Source organism: Leptonychotes weddellii, chromosome 4 (assembly GCF_054177405.1).
Source record: "Leptonychotes weddellii isolate Sample4059 chromosome 4, ASM5417740v2, whole genome shotgun sequence".
Taxonomy (NCBI): Eukaryota; Metazoa; Chordata; class Mammalia; order Carnivora; family Phocidae; genus Leptonychotes; species Leptonychotes weddellii.
The window spans coordinates 25,986,735-26,002,590 of NC_138372.1; the positions used below are offsets into that span (position 1 = coordinate 25,986,735).

The 15,856-nt window shown below is 56.1% G+C and overlaps 1 protein-coding gene across 3 annotated transcripts in view; it reads right to left on the bottom strand.

The window, feature by feature from the left end:
- Nucleotides 1-15,856, bottom strand: part of GRIK3 (glutamate ionotropic receptor kainate type subunit 3) — a 219,308-nt gene that overhangs the window by 47,651 nt on the left and 155,801 nt on the right. For all 3 annotated transcript variants that reach the window (XM_081818103.1, XM_081818101.1, XM_081818102.1), the window contains exons 6-9: nt 13,922-14,095; nt 13,191-13,334; nt 7,703-7,810; nt 4,385-4,498 (exon numbers count right to left, since the gene is read on the bottom strand). In XM_081818103.1, the coding sequence (XP_081674229.1) occupies nt 4,385-4,498; nt 7,703-7,810; nt 13,191-13,334; nt 13,922-14,095 (540 nt within the window). The remainder of the gene's footprint in view (nt 1-4,384; nt 4,499-7,702; nt 7,811-13,190; nt 13,335-13,921; nt 14,096-15,856) is intronic.

A 15,856-nucleotide genomic window follows, 5' to 3' on the forward strand; every position in this document is an offset into this window, starting at 1 on the left:
GAGATGGTCCTCCCAGCCCACACCCTGGCCTTCTTTTGCTTCTCTGCCTCTCCTGTTGCCCCGTGCTAGGGGTCCTGCCTGGCCGTTGAGTCTTACGTGGTCACAACACGCACACGACACAAATACACCCATCGGTGTGTCTCCAGACACCCGCGTGTGGCTGGGTCAGTCCCGCACCCACACACGTACCCGCACGCATGTCAACGCTGCTGCTTTCTTCAGAGCCCGAAGAACTCACAACCTTCAAAGGCAGGGCCCCCAGGAGTGAGGTAGGTGTGTTTTCTCGGTGTGTGAGCTGAGGTTGGAGTGGATGAATTTTTCATGAGCCCATGGAAGAGCAGAGCCCGAACAGAAGCTGGGGCCGGGCGGAGAGGGGACAGGCTTCCAGGCTCTCGACCTCAGGCATGGGGAAGGCCATCTGCAGCTCTGAGGGGCCAGGGTGAGTGGAGTTAGGGCTCCGTCCATCTGTGTGTCCAGGGTAAGGGACCCTTTGCTCCTAACTCCAGGGTTTGGGATAGGGGAGGAGAGGAGGCAGGTTTAGGGCAGCCCAGGGGGAGCTGCGGCCCTCTGTCGTGCCCAGATTCCAGGGAAAAGAGCGGAAACCCCTCTGATTAGGGGTCCAGCCCTATTCTCTGGGGGCAAAGCAGTTGGATGTTCCTGAGCTGGGCTTTGTACCTGCCTGTCACTCAAAGTGCCGTTGCCCAGACAACACACTTGCAGGCAGGCTGGGCCCCCAGTGCGCTCAGCAGGACGTGCTGGCCTCCTTTCACGCTGCCAAGCGCTGGGGCTGGGTTTTCAGCCAGAGCAGCTGGGGCTGGGCCACTCTCCACAACTGGTATGTCTATCCCAAAGAGCCCCAGCCTGAGAACAGCCCTGCCCTCCCCGGGCTCTGAGACCGGCGGACCACACTGAGATGTTCAGGAGCGTCTGGACCAGCTTGAGGTTTTCGGGAAGGAGGCCCCAGGCCCGTCCTTGTGTGGGCGTGGGCCTCTCTCACTCAGGAGACTCTGAAGACATTTTCAGCTGGACACAGAGTTTCTCAGAGACCAGAGCAAAGGCTATGTGTCACCCCCCCTGTCCCCATCAGGGATCCTCCAGACGTTTTCCTGGCCATTTCTCTTCCTCCAGGAAGGACTGGCCTTCTCTCATGGACCCACAGGGAGAAGCAGACCCTACCCTCCATGAGCTCTGGGCAGTGGGGATGCAGATAGCAATCATGGGCTGCCCCCAGTTCACGTGAGCATCTGATACTGCAGGATGGGGTTAAGACGGTGAGTGGGACATCTGCTTCAGGTGAGTCAGCAGCCATGTCAGAGGTCAAGGCCAACGGGGGCCAGGGGGAGGGAATTATCATGATGTCGGGCCCAGGAGCTCAGACTTTGGGCAAAGCAGATGATGAGGTCGTGGTTGGGTCTGGAGTCTGACATATCAATGGGAGACTAGAGCTGTGAGGGACTCAGGATGTCGAGGTCACAAACCCTAATGCCTTCAGGGACCAGTCAGGAAACAAGGAGGCAAGAGGCTGGGGAGTGTCCACCATGGGGAGTGTTGAGGTTCTGTTGAATGCAAGTTCGAAATCTCTGAGGCAGCCTGTGCTGGGGAGAACCTCTGTGGTTGTGGTCAGGGGTCAGTCTTCGGTGAAGTTCAGGGCTCATGGGTGGACAGAAGCCGAGGCTTTCTCTAGAACACTCTGCATACTGTACTAAACCTGAGCTCACCAGGGCCTGCATTTGTAATCAATAATAGCCATTAGTAACAACAGCAGCTATCATTTGGCATGCACTCTGTGCCATCGAGATTTATTAATCCATCAGACTCTCAACTCTATGAAGTAGATACAATTATTATCACCTCTCTTTTTCAGGTGGGGAAACAGAGGCATGGAGTAGTTAAGCCATTTTCCAGGGTCACACAGCTAATTAACAGTGAAGCCAGGGCTCAGACCCAAAGGTCTGTGTTCTTACCCATCACAGTCTTGCCCCTGCATCCTGGTCACACTGCTGCTGAGCTAGTGTTCGCCCAGATGAGAGGCAGTGGGACAGATGGAGCTTTGTGCAGGCCGTGCGCCAAGGGGGTTTCTCTCCTCCCCTATCCCCAGGGGTGCCTGAGAGTCAGCCGGAAGCTGCGAGTGGGACTTCCATCAAGTGACTGAGTGCATCAGGTCTGGACCTTTGCAAGAAGCGGCGAGTGTTGACCAAGAAGCTTCAAGAAGGGCATAGGATGTCTGCTGGATCCTGCCTCTGCGGTATAAACAAATCCCGAGCACCTTTGCAGAAGGGTTTTATGCCCTTGAAATCAGGCTGCTGCCATTTTAATAAAATGCATACCCATGGTCTTTAAAGGTGTGTGTATCCCGTATCCTTCTGGCATATTACGTCTACCCTGCCACTCACTTGAGGGCATTGTTTGGTGGCTGAATCATCTGGGCCCACGTCATCACCCTTCTTCCTAATCTCTCCGAGCGCACTAGTTTTACCTTTGTTAATCTCGTCTTGTGCAAAGTGTTTTATTTATAGCTCACATTTTATGCAGCTCTGTTTTTAATCTTTTACCACCTTTTTATTATTTTATTTTTACCCTTTTATATTTTAGCTTTGTCACACTTTTATCCTCTTGCTTTCTGACATTTTGGTTTTACATTTTTTACCTTGTCTAGCTGGAGCTGTTAATTATTTATTTTAATTTTTCGTCTTCCTTGATGGTTTCCCTTTTCATCTCTTGCTTTATTTTCATTTTTCTCATTATTATTTTCCCTTTAACTTTTTTGTTTCTTTTCAACTCTCTACTTTTCTATTTGCATCCACATCAATATCCCTTCAGTTGCTCATCAGTCTTTAATTCCTTTGCTCTTTTTTGTTTATTTCTTTTTAATCTTTTTTAGTTTTTTTTTTTTACAATTTTTCCCGTTCCTGATGAAATCTTTTGACTTACTGGCCTCAGCAGTCTGATTTTTCTATTTTTTTTTTAGTTAACAAAAATTTGATCAATAAAGGCAGGCAGGATGTATGGTGTTGGGGGAGGTGCTCAGGGGTGGGGGGGGGTTCATGCCCAAACCTGGGGGGGGGGCAGGTGTCTCCCCAGCCCTCCCACCCTGGCTCCGTCGGCAGTACGTCCAGAACCACTGTTAGGGCTCCTTTCACATGGATCCTCTCAGTGGTTACAACCTTGGACACTGGGGATGAGACCCACGGGCTGCAGGTGCTGGGGTGTCCACCACCCGCCGTCAAGCATCTGTCTGGTGAGTCACACGAGAGGGAGGGCAAAGGACCATTCCGTGGGGCCCAGCTGAGCTGCCCCCAGTGGGAAGCAGGTGGGGAAACCATACCCCAGCGCCGTGGAAGGGCCCACAGCCGGGTGCCCAGCCCTACTCTCTGATTCCATCCCAGGCAGCCTTACTTGGTCAGAACACTCCAAACCAGGCTGAGCCCTCCGCTCTGTACAGGATTTGCTTTATTCGTATTGCATTTATTGTATTGTATGAGCTTAATTATAAGGAGAAGCTGACCGAATTGTCCTCCAAAGGTCTTTGGTCTGAAGTTATTGGGTGGTGATCAGGCTGCCTCTCCTCCGCATGGCCCAGCTTGGGTCCCCAAGAGCAGTGCTGTGTCTCTGAAAGGGTGGGTCCTGAGTCTCTGGACACCCTGGAGGCCTTCCAGGAAGGGCTGGTGCATGCGGAGGGGCCACAGCACTGGCCAGTTAAGAGGCCAGTGGTGTGGGTGTGTCTTTCTGCCCATCCTGAGCTCCAAGGTGCAGAGAGCCTGGGAGATGCCAAGAGCCACTCCTTGGCGCTATTCAGTCCTGGGGAATGGAGGGAGGGTGGCAGGTAGAGTGATCATGGAGGAGAGCTCTCCGGATGGGCACTGTGGACTGTGGCATGTGTGGGCTCCCCGCAGAACCTCTGGGCTCTCTGGGTGTGGCCAGAGCGCCCACCACAGCTGGGGGTACCAGCGAGAAGGGCCTTTTCCCTGGGAACTGAGGTGAAGAGGTGGGGCCTGAGTCCTGGGGCAGAGGGCAGGTTAACCTCCTTCCATCTACCCCATCGTGGTTCGTACTTGGACTCAGGGGTGTGTGGGTGGGTGGGGGGAAATGCAAACACACAGGCCTCTGCAGATGGGCCTCCAAGCAGATCTCACACAGGCATGAGGACCAGCCCACTCTGTCTTTGGGAAGAGGCCGCTCACAGCCACCCGCTGTGGTCTTTGGCCTATGACCACGGGCAAGTTGCTCTGTTCCAGTGACTGAGGGCTTTCTGAGGGACCCTCCATGTTTCCACACCCGCCCCCCATCTTCCAGTCTCGAAGTAGCCCCGAGAGGTGCCCGGTCTGGGTCCTTCCAGCCCGTCCCCGGCTCACACCATCCCTCCTCCGGGGCTGCAGGTTCTTACCAGCACGGTGGTGACGATGAGTGACCTGTTTGTCAGAGAGTCAGTGACATTAGGGCCTCGGCCTTTGGCGACCTCCGTGATGTTGAGCCCCTCCGTAGGACTCCACACACCAACCTGGATGGACAGACAGACAGAAGACAGGGGCTGAACCCCCAGTCCTTCCATCCTTTCTCCACGCCAACAAGACCATCCACTCATTCCCCTTCCTCGGGAGCATCATCCCAGCTAACATGCTGTGAGCTAACCTTTCGGACAACCCTGTTGCCTCTCTTCTTCTGGGAGGAGGGCCCAAGGTGCCGAGTCTCCAGAATTCTGCCACCTCCCCCTTGCTGACAGCCCCAGCACAGCTGGTGGGGAAAATGCAGAGGAGAAGGTGAGCGTAAAGACAGTCCAGGGACCTCAGCTCAGCCAGGCGTGGAGCAGGTGCACTAGGAAATCAGGGGTCTTGGGGCAGAGGCACCCTGAGCCTGGTGGGCCCCCCTCTTCCTGGGGAAGAGGCTGGGCACCCAGCTGCTCACTCACTGGGTCTCCGCTCTGGTGCCACCTCCCGGGGCCATGCACCCTCCACAGCCCAGGGCAGGGCCTGGAGCAAGGGAGATGTTCACTAAGCATTTGCAGAATGGGTTACAGCAGAGGAGACATGTCACCTGCAGGAAGGCACCCTGAGCAGGAGCTGGTCTTTGTAGCTGTTTTGGGGGTAGAAGACCAGAGAGGAGGGCCCTCCCTGAGGGCCGCTGGGTTTGAAAGCAGTTAGCTTTGCAGTTTTACTTCTAAAGTTGGCAGATAGGGTGGCCAAAGTGGCATCATCTGTGTCCCCACAGTGTGCTTGTTGCTATCAGGCCCAAAGCTGGAGGAGGCCAGGGAAGATCCAGTTTACCAATCCTTCTAACACCCAGGGCCGCGTGAAGGTCCACTGCTGCCCGGCTCCACCCCCCTCTCGGGTCCTCTCCCTCAAGGAAGGTTTTGGCATGCCCACTCTGTCCTTGGCCTAGCTGGGGGGCACTCAGGAAACTTAATCAATTAAACAGAGAGGCCGAACGCAAACATCCTATTCAGAGAGCTGCGCAAAGCTGAAAGCAGGGAGCCATGTAATTATGCCTGGGTAATTCTGCCCTAATCCTCCCAGAGCCCCCCGCGGGAGCTGGCGGGATCAGTGTGACCCGGCTTAGCAAACAGAAGCCATGAGACAAGAGGCAGGGTGGCTGTGTTTGGGCTTAGCACCCTCTCCAGGCAGAATTTCTGTCTGTGCAGACCCCCGAGCCCAGAGGAGAGACAGGCAGACGGTGTCAGAGGTCCTTCTCTCAAGTGGGCCGAGCTCACGAGGGTCCCCAGCAGCCCACCCGGAGGGCCCACAGACATCTGTCCAGCGGTTCCTGAGCAGCTGAAACCCTGGCCCCCGCAAGCATCTATGGACTTCCAGCTGCATGCACCCTGCTAGGCCCCAGGTGCCCTGGGGATGTGAGAACAGTCAGGACCGAGGAGGCCTGAGCTCCGCAGAGGCTGTCTGCCCACGCTCCAGGTGGCTGCAAGCAGGAGCCTCCGGAGGGCGCAGGTCAGCCTTCGTCCCGGGACAGTAGGAAGGCTTTTCCCGGGTGTTGGCTCTAGGCACCCTGTCCTTGGTTGGGAGAAGGCTGCTGTGATGGGCTCAGATGGGGAGTGCTCTCGTGACCCACTCCTGAGGTCTGCTGCGGGCCCGGGAGCACATCGCCGCCGTGGTGTATGTGCGGCTAATTGCCACCCTCGGAATTTTAGGCCAGCCCCAGAGACCGACAGCTGAGAGAGCAAAGATGAGACGCCACTTGAGTGGATCCCACTGCAGCAATGCTGGTGGACCAGGAAGGGCCCCCCTGCGCTGCCGGGTTTCAACGGGAGCCGGGAGACTGCTCCTCGAGGATTCGTACCGTGAGGAGGTTGGACCAGCTCGTCTCCCTGATCTTAGGAGCAGAAGCCACAACCCGTCCCTAAGGGGCTGATGCTGTATGTGGCACGAAAGAGTGGCAGAGGAAAGGTGGGGTTTCCCTGGACACCCCTGCCCGGGGGCCCCCGGGAGTCTGTGGGGAAACTCAGAAGTGAATGGAGTCAACTTGGCCGCAAGGTACAACCCAGCCAGAGCCAAGTGTGTGCCTGAGGGAGCGAACCCGGGAGCCAGAGGCCACTCCTACAACCAGGGTGACCACGTGGGCAAAGGAGGGCTCGAGGGAGTGGGCATGGCTGGGCCGTGGGGAATGTTTTGGGGGCCATGGAGGCTGGGTCTGGAAAGGCAGGCTGGGTTATTTCTTGGAGAGCCATAAAGGCTCAGGTGAGAGGCCGGAGCTTCACTCGGTGCTGGGGGACCATGGGCACCAGCGGAGCGGGGTAGGGCTGTGCGCTGGGAAGCTTTGCGTGCACGCATGCATGTGTGTGTGCATGTGTGTGTGCGTGCATGCGTGTGTGTATGTGTGTGTGTATACACTCAGGATGGCCGGAGGCTCAGGAGTGGAGGTGAAGAAGCCAGGGCTGGGTGCTAAAATCATCCAAGGGAGAGGCCTGACCCAGGGTAGACAGGGGTGGACAGGAGAGTAATCAGGGCATCCTGAAGGCCCAGAGACCTCAGGGCCAGCCCCTCCTTCTCCGGGCTTTTGCTCCCTGCACTTCGTACACCCCATTGCCAGGGCGGGACAGATGCCCTGGTGCGAGAGCGGGGGGCTGAGCCCCTGGCCCAAAGGCCCCAAGGATGTCCAGAATTAGGGGCTAATGTTGAATCTCCTCAGCCCAGCAGCCTGACTCGACAGAGTATGTGGACTGTTCCCAGAGAGCAGAACTGGCCCCATTACAAACATTTGCTGGTGGCCAGACGGAGGCCCCAGCCCCCAAAGGGCCTGCTATCCTCATCCAAACCCCCTGGAATCACTGAGGACTTAGAAACCAAGAGGGGGGAATTCAGAATCCATGCACTTCAACCTCTCTCCAAGGATAAGAACCAACTCCAGTTCCCAGACAAGCAACCATGTTGCTTAATCTTTGCTTAAATGCCTCCAGTGACAGTGAGCTCATTACTTCCCAGGTAGGCACCCCCTCGTTGTTGGAAGTTTCTGTTACCCAAAGTCAGGTCTGTCTTTCTGCCCCCTGAGCCTTTCATTACTTTTCCCAGGTTAAGCATCTCCGGTGGCCCTTGCTCACAGAGTGACAGTTTGGGTGTCGGCCACGGCCAGGCCACCGGGTTCTGCACCCCTCCAGCCCGACCACGCCTTCGTGTTCTCCAAAGGACCAAGGCACAGGCCATGCCAGGGCATGTCAAGCCCCCGAGGTCTTGTCCCTCCCTCTCCTGAGCCCACGTACCTTCTCCAGGCCGTCCTCCTTCAGGCTGATGATGTCCAGATCAAAATCTGTCCGTAAGCCACTGGTTTTGTTGAAAACAATCCGTCCAGTTAATCCTTCCCATTGAGCCTGCCGGAAGGGAGAGGGCAGAGCGGCAATTCCTCGGGCTCATAAATCATCATTCGGTACAACTGTACAATGCTTCATTTTAATTACTCTTTGCACTGATACTGTTCCCCCAAGACTATGATTAATTAATAATCACCTCCATCATTGCACGGGCTGTGGTGCGAGCCAGTGATTTCCATAAATTCTATTATGCTCTTTAGCCAGCATTACATTTGCACCTTCTCGTGTACAACATCGATCTCAGATGCACTCAACTGAGCCCCTGCCTTGAAGCCATGAGGCGGGGGAACCCATGGCGGGTCCCCAGAGAGGGGCAAGGAGGCAGGTGGGCGGCCTGGGGCAGGCGAGACCTGCGCGGAGGCGGAAAAGCCAAGGGGCCAAGCCAGCCCTGGCTGGAAGACCAGACACTTGGAGAACAGCCGGAGGAGACAGAGAAGCTAGCCCACCGCCGCCGCCGGCCCCGGCTCCATGGGGTCGTGGTTAAGAACGCGGGGGTCAGAAGGCCCGGGTCCAACCGCAGTTAGCTGTGCCACCTGGGGGATTCCACTTCACCTCTCTGTCTCAGGTTCCTCCTCTACAAAATGGAATTTGTAATAGTACCAAAATGCCACGAGGGTGGAATGAGATAAATCCCATAAAATACTTAGGATGGTGCACGGTACATACCCAAGCCCTGAACAAATGCCAGCTTTTGTGATCTTTTATTGCCATTAACATGGCTAGCACAGAAAGGCCGGGGTTCAGAGAATACCCCGGACCCGAGCTGAGAAGAGCCGCACTCTTCCAGATCAGGGATGGGCAATCCACGGCTGGCGGCCCCAACTCCCCTGCGGCCTGTTTCTGTGAACAGTGGATGAGAACGCGGTCACACCCATGTGTTTACTTAGTGTCTTTGGCTTCTCTGGCCCAGTGCCTGCGGGCCTGAATAGTTACAAAGAGACCATCTGGCCCACAAAGCCTAAATAGTCACTCTCCCGCCTGTGGCAGAGAAGATTTGCCAACTCCTTTCTAGAAGATACCCTTCCTGGGGGCCCAGAGGATACCTACGAAGTACTTCCCGCTGCTCCGAGCATGTAACCTGCCGCCCTGGCGGGGGGGGGGCCAGGTGAGGTCGCCATCCCCATTTCACAGACAAGGAGGCAGGCCCCCCTGGGGCCAGCACATCCCCCAAGCTCACCAAGTGGATGAGAGCCCACCCTGCCGCTCGGGTCCCAGGGTCCCAGCACCCGGGCTGGGGCTATGCCCTTTCTCTCCCTCCTCCGTGGAGGTAGGAGGCCGCGGGCACCCAGGTGAACGCCCCAATGCCACCAGCTTTCTGAGTCTGGGAGAACAAACCTGGAGTCCTTGGGAACCAGGGGGAGCTGCGGGTTGACAGGGTTGGTGAAGGGGGCGCCAGAGCATGTGGAGGGGGGAGGCCTGAATATCACGGTCGTTGCTTTGCCACACTGGGGTCAGGATCCCCTGGAGGTTCTGAAAAAGGTTCCGGGGCCTCTCCCTGGCCCAACGCCACTGACACTCATGCTTACGCTCACAGTGTGGCACCCAAGTTCATGGGATCATGGATCCCTGGAGGCCACAGTGACACCCGAGGGGCTGTCCAAACACTTGGGCAGCTCTAAGGCATCGTGGGAAGTGTGCAGGGGGGAGCAGCTAGGTAGACTAACTCAGGCAGAGGGGTGAGGCCTGGAAGGGGTCCGGGAGGCTGTTAAAAGGAGTTGGACAGAAAGTGATCATCTAACCTCTCCGAGCTTCGGGAAGGGGAAAATGACCTGTTTCCTCAGTGTTAAAAAAGTGTTAAAAAGGATGTAAAAAGTGTTTAGCAAGTGCCTGGCCTACACCGCCCCGACTAAGTGGTCTATATTATTAGTACTCCTTTGTTGCTTCCTTCCATGGAGCTCCCTTGGACTAGGGCTGGTCCCTTGGGCCAGGGCCCGAGGCCTCAGTAGAAATCCTGTCATAGAAGGCTAACCTCCTTCCCTGAATGCACTGATTTTGTCTCATGACAATCCTGCTAGGTGGGTGTCATTGTCGCCCCCATGTTAGGGTCATAGACATTGAGGCTCAAAGAGAGGCTGAGCCATATACAAATCCCGTATCATGGTGGTGCAGGGCCGAAGCCCGGTCTGCAGGAACAGAGCTGAAGAGCTTGGCCTCACCACGACCAAGTTCTGTGGGAGAGGCTTCTAGAGCCCAGGGGGCCGGAAACGGGGTTGCGGAGAGAGATGAAAAGATCAGAGAAGGTGAAGACCACTGTTTATGGCTTCACAGAGAGGCTCAGCTCTGGCCAGCTCCCCCTCCTCTGTACCCTCAGGCTCTCTCCTGGCCCCCAGGGGAAATCGCAGCAGATGCCTTCAAGCCTTCCTTCGGAGCCAAGCCTTCCCCCTTGTCAGCTATAGAGGAAGCAAATGCCAGCAGGGGCCCGGACTGCCTGTGGGCCCCAGGTGGGTGGGCAGGGCCAGGGCAGGGCAGGGAGCCGGGGACAGCCCCTCCCTGTGACATTTCCCGGCCTGCCCGCCCCTTCCAGCCACGGCTCCAGACTCGCTAAATGAAAGATGCTTCACACGCTCTGAACTCCGGCCTGGTATTTTCCAGCTCCTCTCGGAAATGCCAAGTCTTTAAATGATTTACTGTCACGCAGTCAGATGGGGGAGACGGGCAACTCGGAAATGGTCTGAGGGAAGACGGTGTGCTGGGCTCAAGCAGGGCACTTGGGTCCCAGGCTCGGGCAGCTGCGGCACTGTGGGCAAGCCACATGGCTGCTCTGGGCCTCCGTGTCCACCGCCCTAAGGTGCAGGTGTCATGAAGATGTCCCTGAAGGGGTGCTGTAAAGAGCGTGAGTGCTGAGGGCCACTCACTGGGCCGGCGGCCGGGAAAGAGGAGGTACACCAAAGCGGGCCGGTCAGCCCCGAGAGGGAGAAAGGGGCCCCTTCCTCTGGTGTGGGCAGTGACAAACCTGCTCCCCTCAGGCCGCAGACTGAGCCTCAAAAATTCCAAGGGGTGAGGGGTAAGCAGGGTGAGGGTCCCCGAAGCTATGTGGCCCAGGGATACTCGTTAGCTGGAAACCCACCAGGGAACAAGAAGCCACAGTGACGACAGAGACAACATAACGGTACCCCTCTGTTGGGCATCTGCTCTGCGCTCGGCTCTGGCCTAAGTGCTCACACACACCCTAACTCGCTTCATCCTGCGACAGCCCTAGGAAAATCTCCAGAGTACAGAGGCAGACCAGAGGCGCAGAAAGGTTCAGCAGCTTGTCGAAGGTCACACAGCTAAAAAATAGGTGAAGCTTCAGGGGCGCCTGGGTGGCTCAGTCGTTAAGCGTCTGCCTTCCGCTCAGGTCATGATCCCAGGGTCCTGGGATCGAGCCCCGCATCGGGCTCCCTGCTCAGCGGGAAGGCTGCTTCTCCCTCTCCCACTCCCCCTGCTTGTGTTCCCTCTCTCGCTGTGTCTCTCTCTGTCAAATAAATAAATAAAATCTTTAAAAAAATAAAATAAAAATAAATAAATAAAATAGGTGAAGCTTCAAAGGCATTTTTGTGTGGCTCCTAAGGGGCCCGGGGTTGTGGCTTGGGTCACTGATCCCCTCAGAGGGGCCTCTGGCCCCTCCATCAGAGGCCTGCCCAGGAAGGAGGCACCAGGGGCTAGGAGTCAGGCCTCAGCGCTCCCAGGAGACAAGCGGGTGATCTCCCAGGCTAACCAGGCCTGCTCAGGGCACTGGACAATCAGCCTTCCTCTGCAGTTTTGAGGGGCTGGATGAGAAGGGACCATCACGGTCCTCTTCTGCCAACACCACTGACACCGGATGGAGCCCCTGCTGGGCGTGAGGGGAGCTGGTGCCAAGGACTTCATGCCTCCCTCACCACGATGGCAAGAGGGTGTTTGCCAGGTGAGGAAACGGATGCTCGGGGCTGTCTAGGAACACGTGTGAAGCCACACAGCTGGGAGAGGCAGAGACGAGCTCCACGGGCACGAGCGTCAAACTCTACAGACCATGTCCCATCCCCATTCCTTTTAGCGCCCTTCCCAAGCAGCAAGGGGGGGACGTCAGCCCTTGGGGAAAGCCACCCTGGCTGCTGCATGTAAGGTGGTGGGTCTCTTTGCTATATACCCCCCCTGGAGCTGCCTTCCTTTGCACGTGGGATTACATCCCTGAATGCGAGGACTCGATTCATGTCTGCTCCTTCCCTGGGCTGTGAGCTTGGTGAACGCAGGGGCTCGTCCATCTCAGCCCCACTGGATCCCAGGGCCTGGTGCCCAGCAGGCCCACAACTAGCTGCTGAATAACTGAACGCTCAAGGTAGCCTGCCTCACCTTGGTCCAGTGTGATTGCCACGGAGAGATCATTCTACAACCCTCCTTGAGGGCTTCTCTCGACGGCACCTGGAGTCGCCTGGACATGGTCTCTCCCTCCGACCCAGGATAACCCTCCCCGATCTTCTCCCCGAGCCTTCTTCATCCACCATTTACTAGGATTTGACTCTGCCCACATCCTGGGTGAGATGCTCCGTGTACAGTTTGCACACCGTCTTCTCAACAACACTGAGGCAGGTACTCTTTATGCCCATTTTACAGTCAAGGAAACTGAGAATCAAAATGTTAATCCTCTCACCCAAAGTCGCATAGCTCATCCCGGTGTTGCCAGGATGCTTGGCCCTGGCCTTAGCTTCCCCAGCCTGTAAAATGGGAGCGGTGAAGAGCCGTCCGCAGCTTACAAGGACAAGGATGATGGAGAGTCCTTCAGAATTATCGGTTGGCACTGTGAGTGTCAATGGCCATCTCGCAGCAGGACAGATTTCTGTTCCTGTTTCCTCTGAATCAGCCCCACGGATGGAACTTCACAACCACCTCGGAGCCAGCAGAGCCAGGGCCCAGAGGACCCGGGATGTGAAGAGGAGTTCGGAGGGCTGATTATCCGACCAGCCTCCACTGCCCCGCCATTGCCCTGAGCCCTTTCCACCCAGGGGTCTCGTCTCAGCTGCCTGGCAACCCTCTCAGGCGGCATGCTTTGGACCCCATTTTGCAGATGAGGCAGCCAAGGCTCAGCAAGGTTCTCCAGCTTGCCCAAGGTCACACAGCCAGGGGCAGAGACCCTCATCTGCCGCACTGGAAAGCCCACGCAGGTCCTGCTGACAACTCGGACCGCCCACGGAGAACCTCCTAGGCTCCAGGGCCATAGCCCTCTCAATCGCCCTGTGAGATGGGTCCCGTCCAGCCCATTTTCACCCAAGGAAACGGAAGCTCAGAGATGTGAACCCATGTGCCCAGGTTCGTGTGGACTGGAAATCGATTCTGCCTGCCTCCCACACCCGTGCCTTTGCTCTGCAGCACCGAAGACCCCCAGGGAGGAGGCCCTGGGGGGTGACGGCAGGGGAATACTCACCTCCTTGATGAAGTTCATGAAGCGGCCGCCAAAGCGCCAGGCCTTGTGCCGATGGCACTGCAGGGAGTTCACGGTCATCTGCGGGGCCCTCTGGTAGCACACGGACACGATGTGGACGGCGTCGTACAGCAAGGCCGCGTCAGTCTGGAGGAGAGGGCGCAGGGCCTGAGAGCAGCTCCCCAGCCCTGAGGGTCCTGAGCCCAAGCTGCTGCCCCTCCCCCACCAGGCATATGGGGTCCTGACAAGGGAAAGGCCCAGGGTGACCCTGTCCATGCCCTCCATGAAGGCCGGGCTTGGGCGCTCCTGCTGTTCAGCAGACACCCAGCTCCCACCCTCTCTGCAGTTCAGACCTTCTCCTTCTAGGCCCTCCTTCCTCAACCCATCGCTCCCGTTCTCCTAGGCCCTGTCCCACCTTCTCCTTTCCTGCCTCCCTAGGCTCCAGCTGGTTACAGCTCAAAGTCCTCTGTGCCCAGGACCCACGGGTCCTTACCCCCAGACTCTGTAACAACCTGTTTACAAGCCTCCTTTGGGGGTGGGGGTGGGGCTGTGTCTGATTCCTTGTGTTCTCAGGGCCCAGCCTAAGGTCTGGCTGATCCAGAGCAGGTCTTAGGAAGGGAAGTGGTGGGAGGGAAGAAAGAGATAGGGAGGAAGTAGGGAAGAGAGGACAGAAGAGGGAAGGGGGGCTGCCGAGGAAAGGGTGCCCCTGGATTTGGCCCGCCTGGCTGGGATACCATCATCACGCCATCCAACAGGCCGGACTCTGCCCGGGGAGCTGCCTGCAGCCGCTCCATGGACCACTTCTCCACGATGGCCGAGACGTGCGGGTTGTCCACGTTGAGGATCCGGAACCCCGTCAGGTTCACCCCTGAGTAGCGGTAGGGCTCCAGGTCTAACGCATACAGATCCTTGACAGAAAGAGGCTCAAGTAAATAAAGGTGTGGCCTGCTGTAAACTCCAGCCACCCCTCCCCCGGGCCACCACTGCCCCACATGCCCTTCTCTGAGCACCAGGAGCCCAAGGCGGCAACTCCCTGCAGAGCCCTGCCCTGCACGAGGTGAGGCTCGGCGGTGGTGGTAAAGTACCCCCAGGAGCACCAGACGGGGGATCAGCTGGAACGCCCTCCACCTGGTGGCTGACCTCATCGACTCGCCGCTGGACCTCCTGCATGTGGCTCAGCTGGATTCTCCGTCTACAAAATGGGGCTCTTGCCTCCTTTATAGGACCGGTGCAGCGGTTCACACGAAAGGCCTGGCCCAGAACACCAGACGATCTTGATAATGGTCATAATGGTCATTTCCAATGACGGGGGTGCCCACTTTGGGAGGACAAAGAGCACTGGGCCTGGGCATCTCCAAGGGAAGCTGAAGGGAGTTGTTGCATCCCCCGCCCCCAAAAAGACTATTTTAAAATATTTTTTTCTAGCTTTTGCACAGTGAAGGAAACCATCAACAAAATGAATAGGCTGAAAGGGAGAAGTACTTGAAAAGATACTCAGCATCCCTCATCATCAAGGAAACGCCAATCAAAACCACAAGAAGCAATCACCTCCCACCTGTCAGAATGGCTAAAATCAAAAAGACATCACAAGTGTTGGCGAGGATGTGGAGAAGGAACCCTTGCGTGCTGGTGGTGGGAATGCAAACCGGTGTAGCCGCTCTGGAAGACAGTACGGAGTCTCCTCAAAGAATTAAAAATAGAACTACCCTATGATCTCGCAATTCCACTTCTGGGTATTTATTTGAAGAAAACAGAAAAACTAATTTGAAAACAGAGGTGCACTCCTATGTTCACTACAGCATTGTTTACAAGAGAAGATATGGAACCAGCCCAAGTGTCTGTCGCTAGATGAACGGATAAAGAAGATGCAGTGTATACATACAAAGGAATGTAACTCAGCCATAAGAGAGAAGGACATCCTGCCATTTTGTAACACTGTGGATAGACCCAGAAGACATTATGCTAAGTGAAGTCAGACAGAGAAAGACAAATACCGGAGGATTTCACTTATATATAGAATCTAAAAAAACAAAACAAACTCATAAATACAGAGAACAAACTGGTGGATGCCAGAAGGGAGAGGGATGGGGGGATGGGCAAGATAGGTCAAGGGGATTAAGAGGTACAAACTTCCAGTTATAAAATAAGTAAGTCATGGGGATGTAATGGGCATAGAGAACGCAGTCAACCGCTCGGTAATCACTTTGTATGGTGACAGATAACCAAAGCTTTTGTGGGGATCATTTTGTAATGTATAAAAATACTGATTGGCTATCTTGTACCCCTGAAATGAACATAATACTGTAGGTCAATTATAATTCAATAAAAAAAATAGTCTTTCTGCTTGGAACTCAAGGAATACCACTGCCTTCTTCTCTCCCCTCACCTCTGACATCACCAGCCCCTCTGCAGCTCCAGCTCTGGGGCAAGGGGAGCCGGTAGGGCAAGGAGGCAGAGAGGGATTGGGCGGGGTGTGTGCACGGAGGGAGAAGCCAGGTGCTAAGCTAGGAAGAAGTGGCAGCATTGAAGAGGTAGGGGGTGGTAACCTAGGAGGAGCAGAGCAGAGCTCCCTCCTGTTAAGAAAAACTCCCCAATGGGGCGCCTGTGTGGCTCAGTCGTTGGACATCTGCCTTCAGCTCAGGTCATGATCACAGAGTCCTGGGATTAAG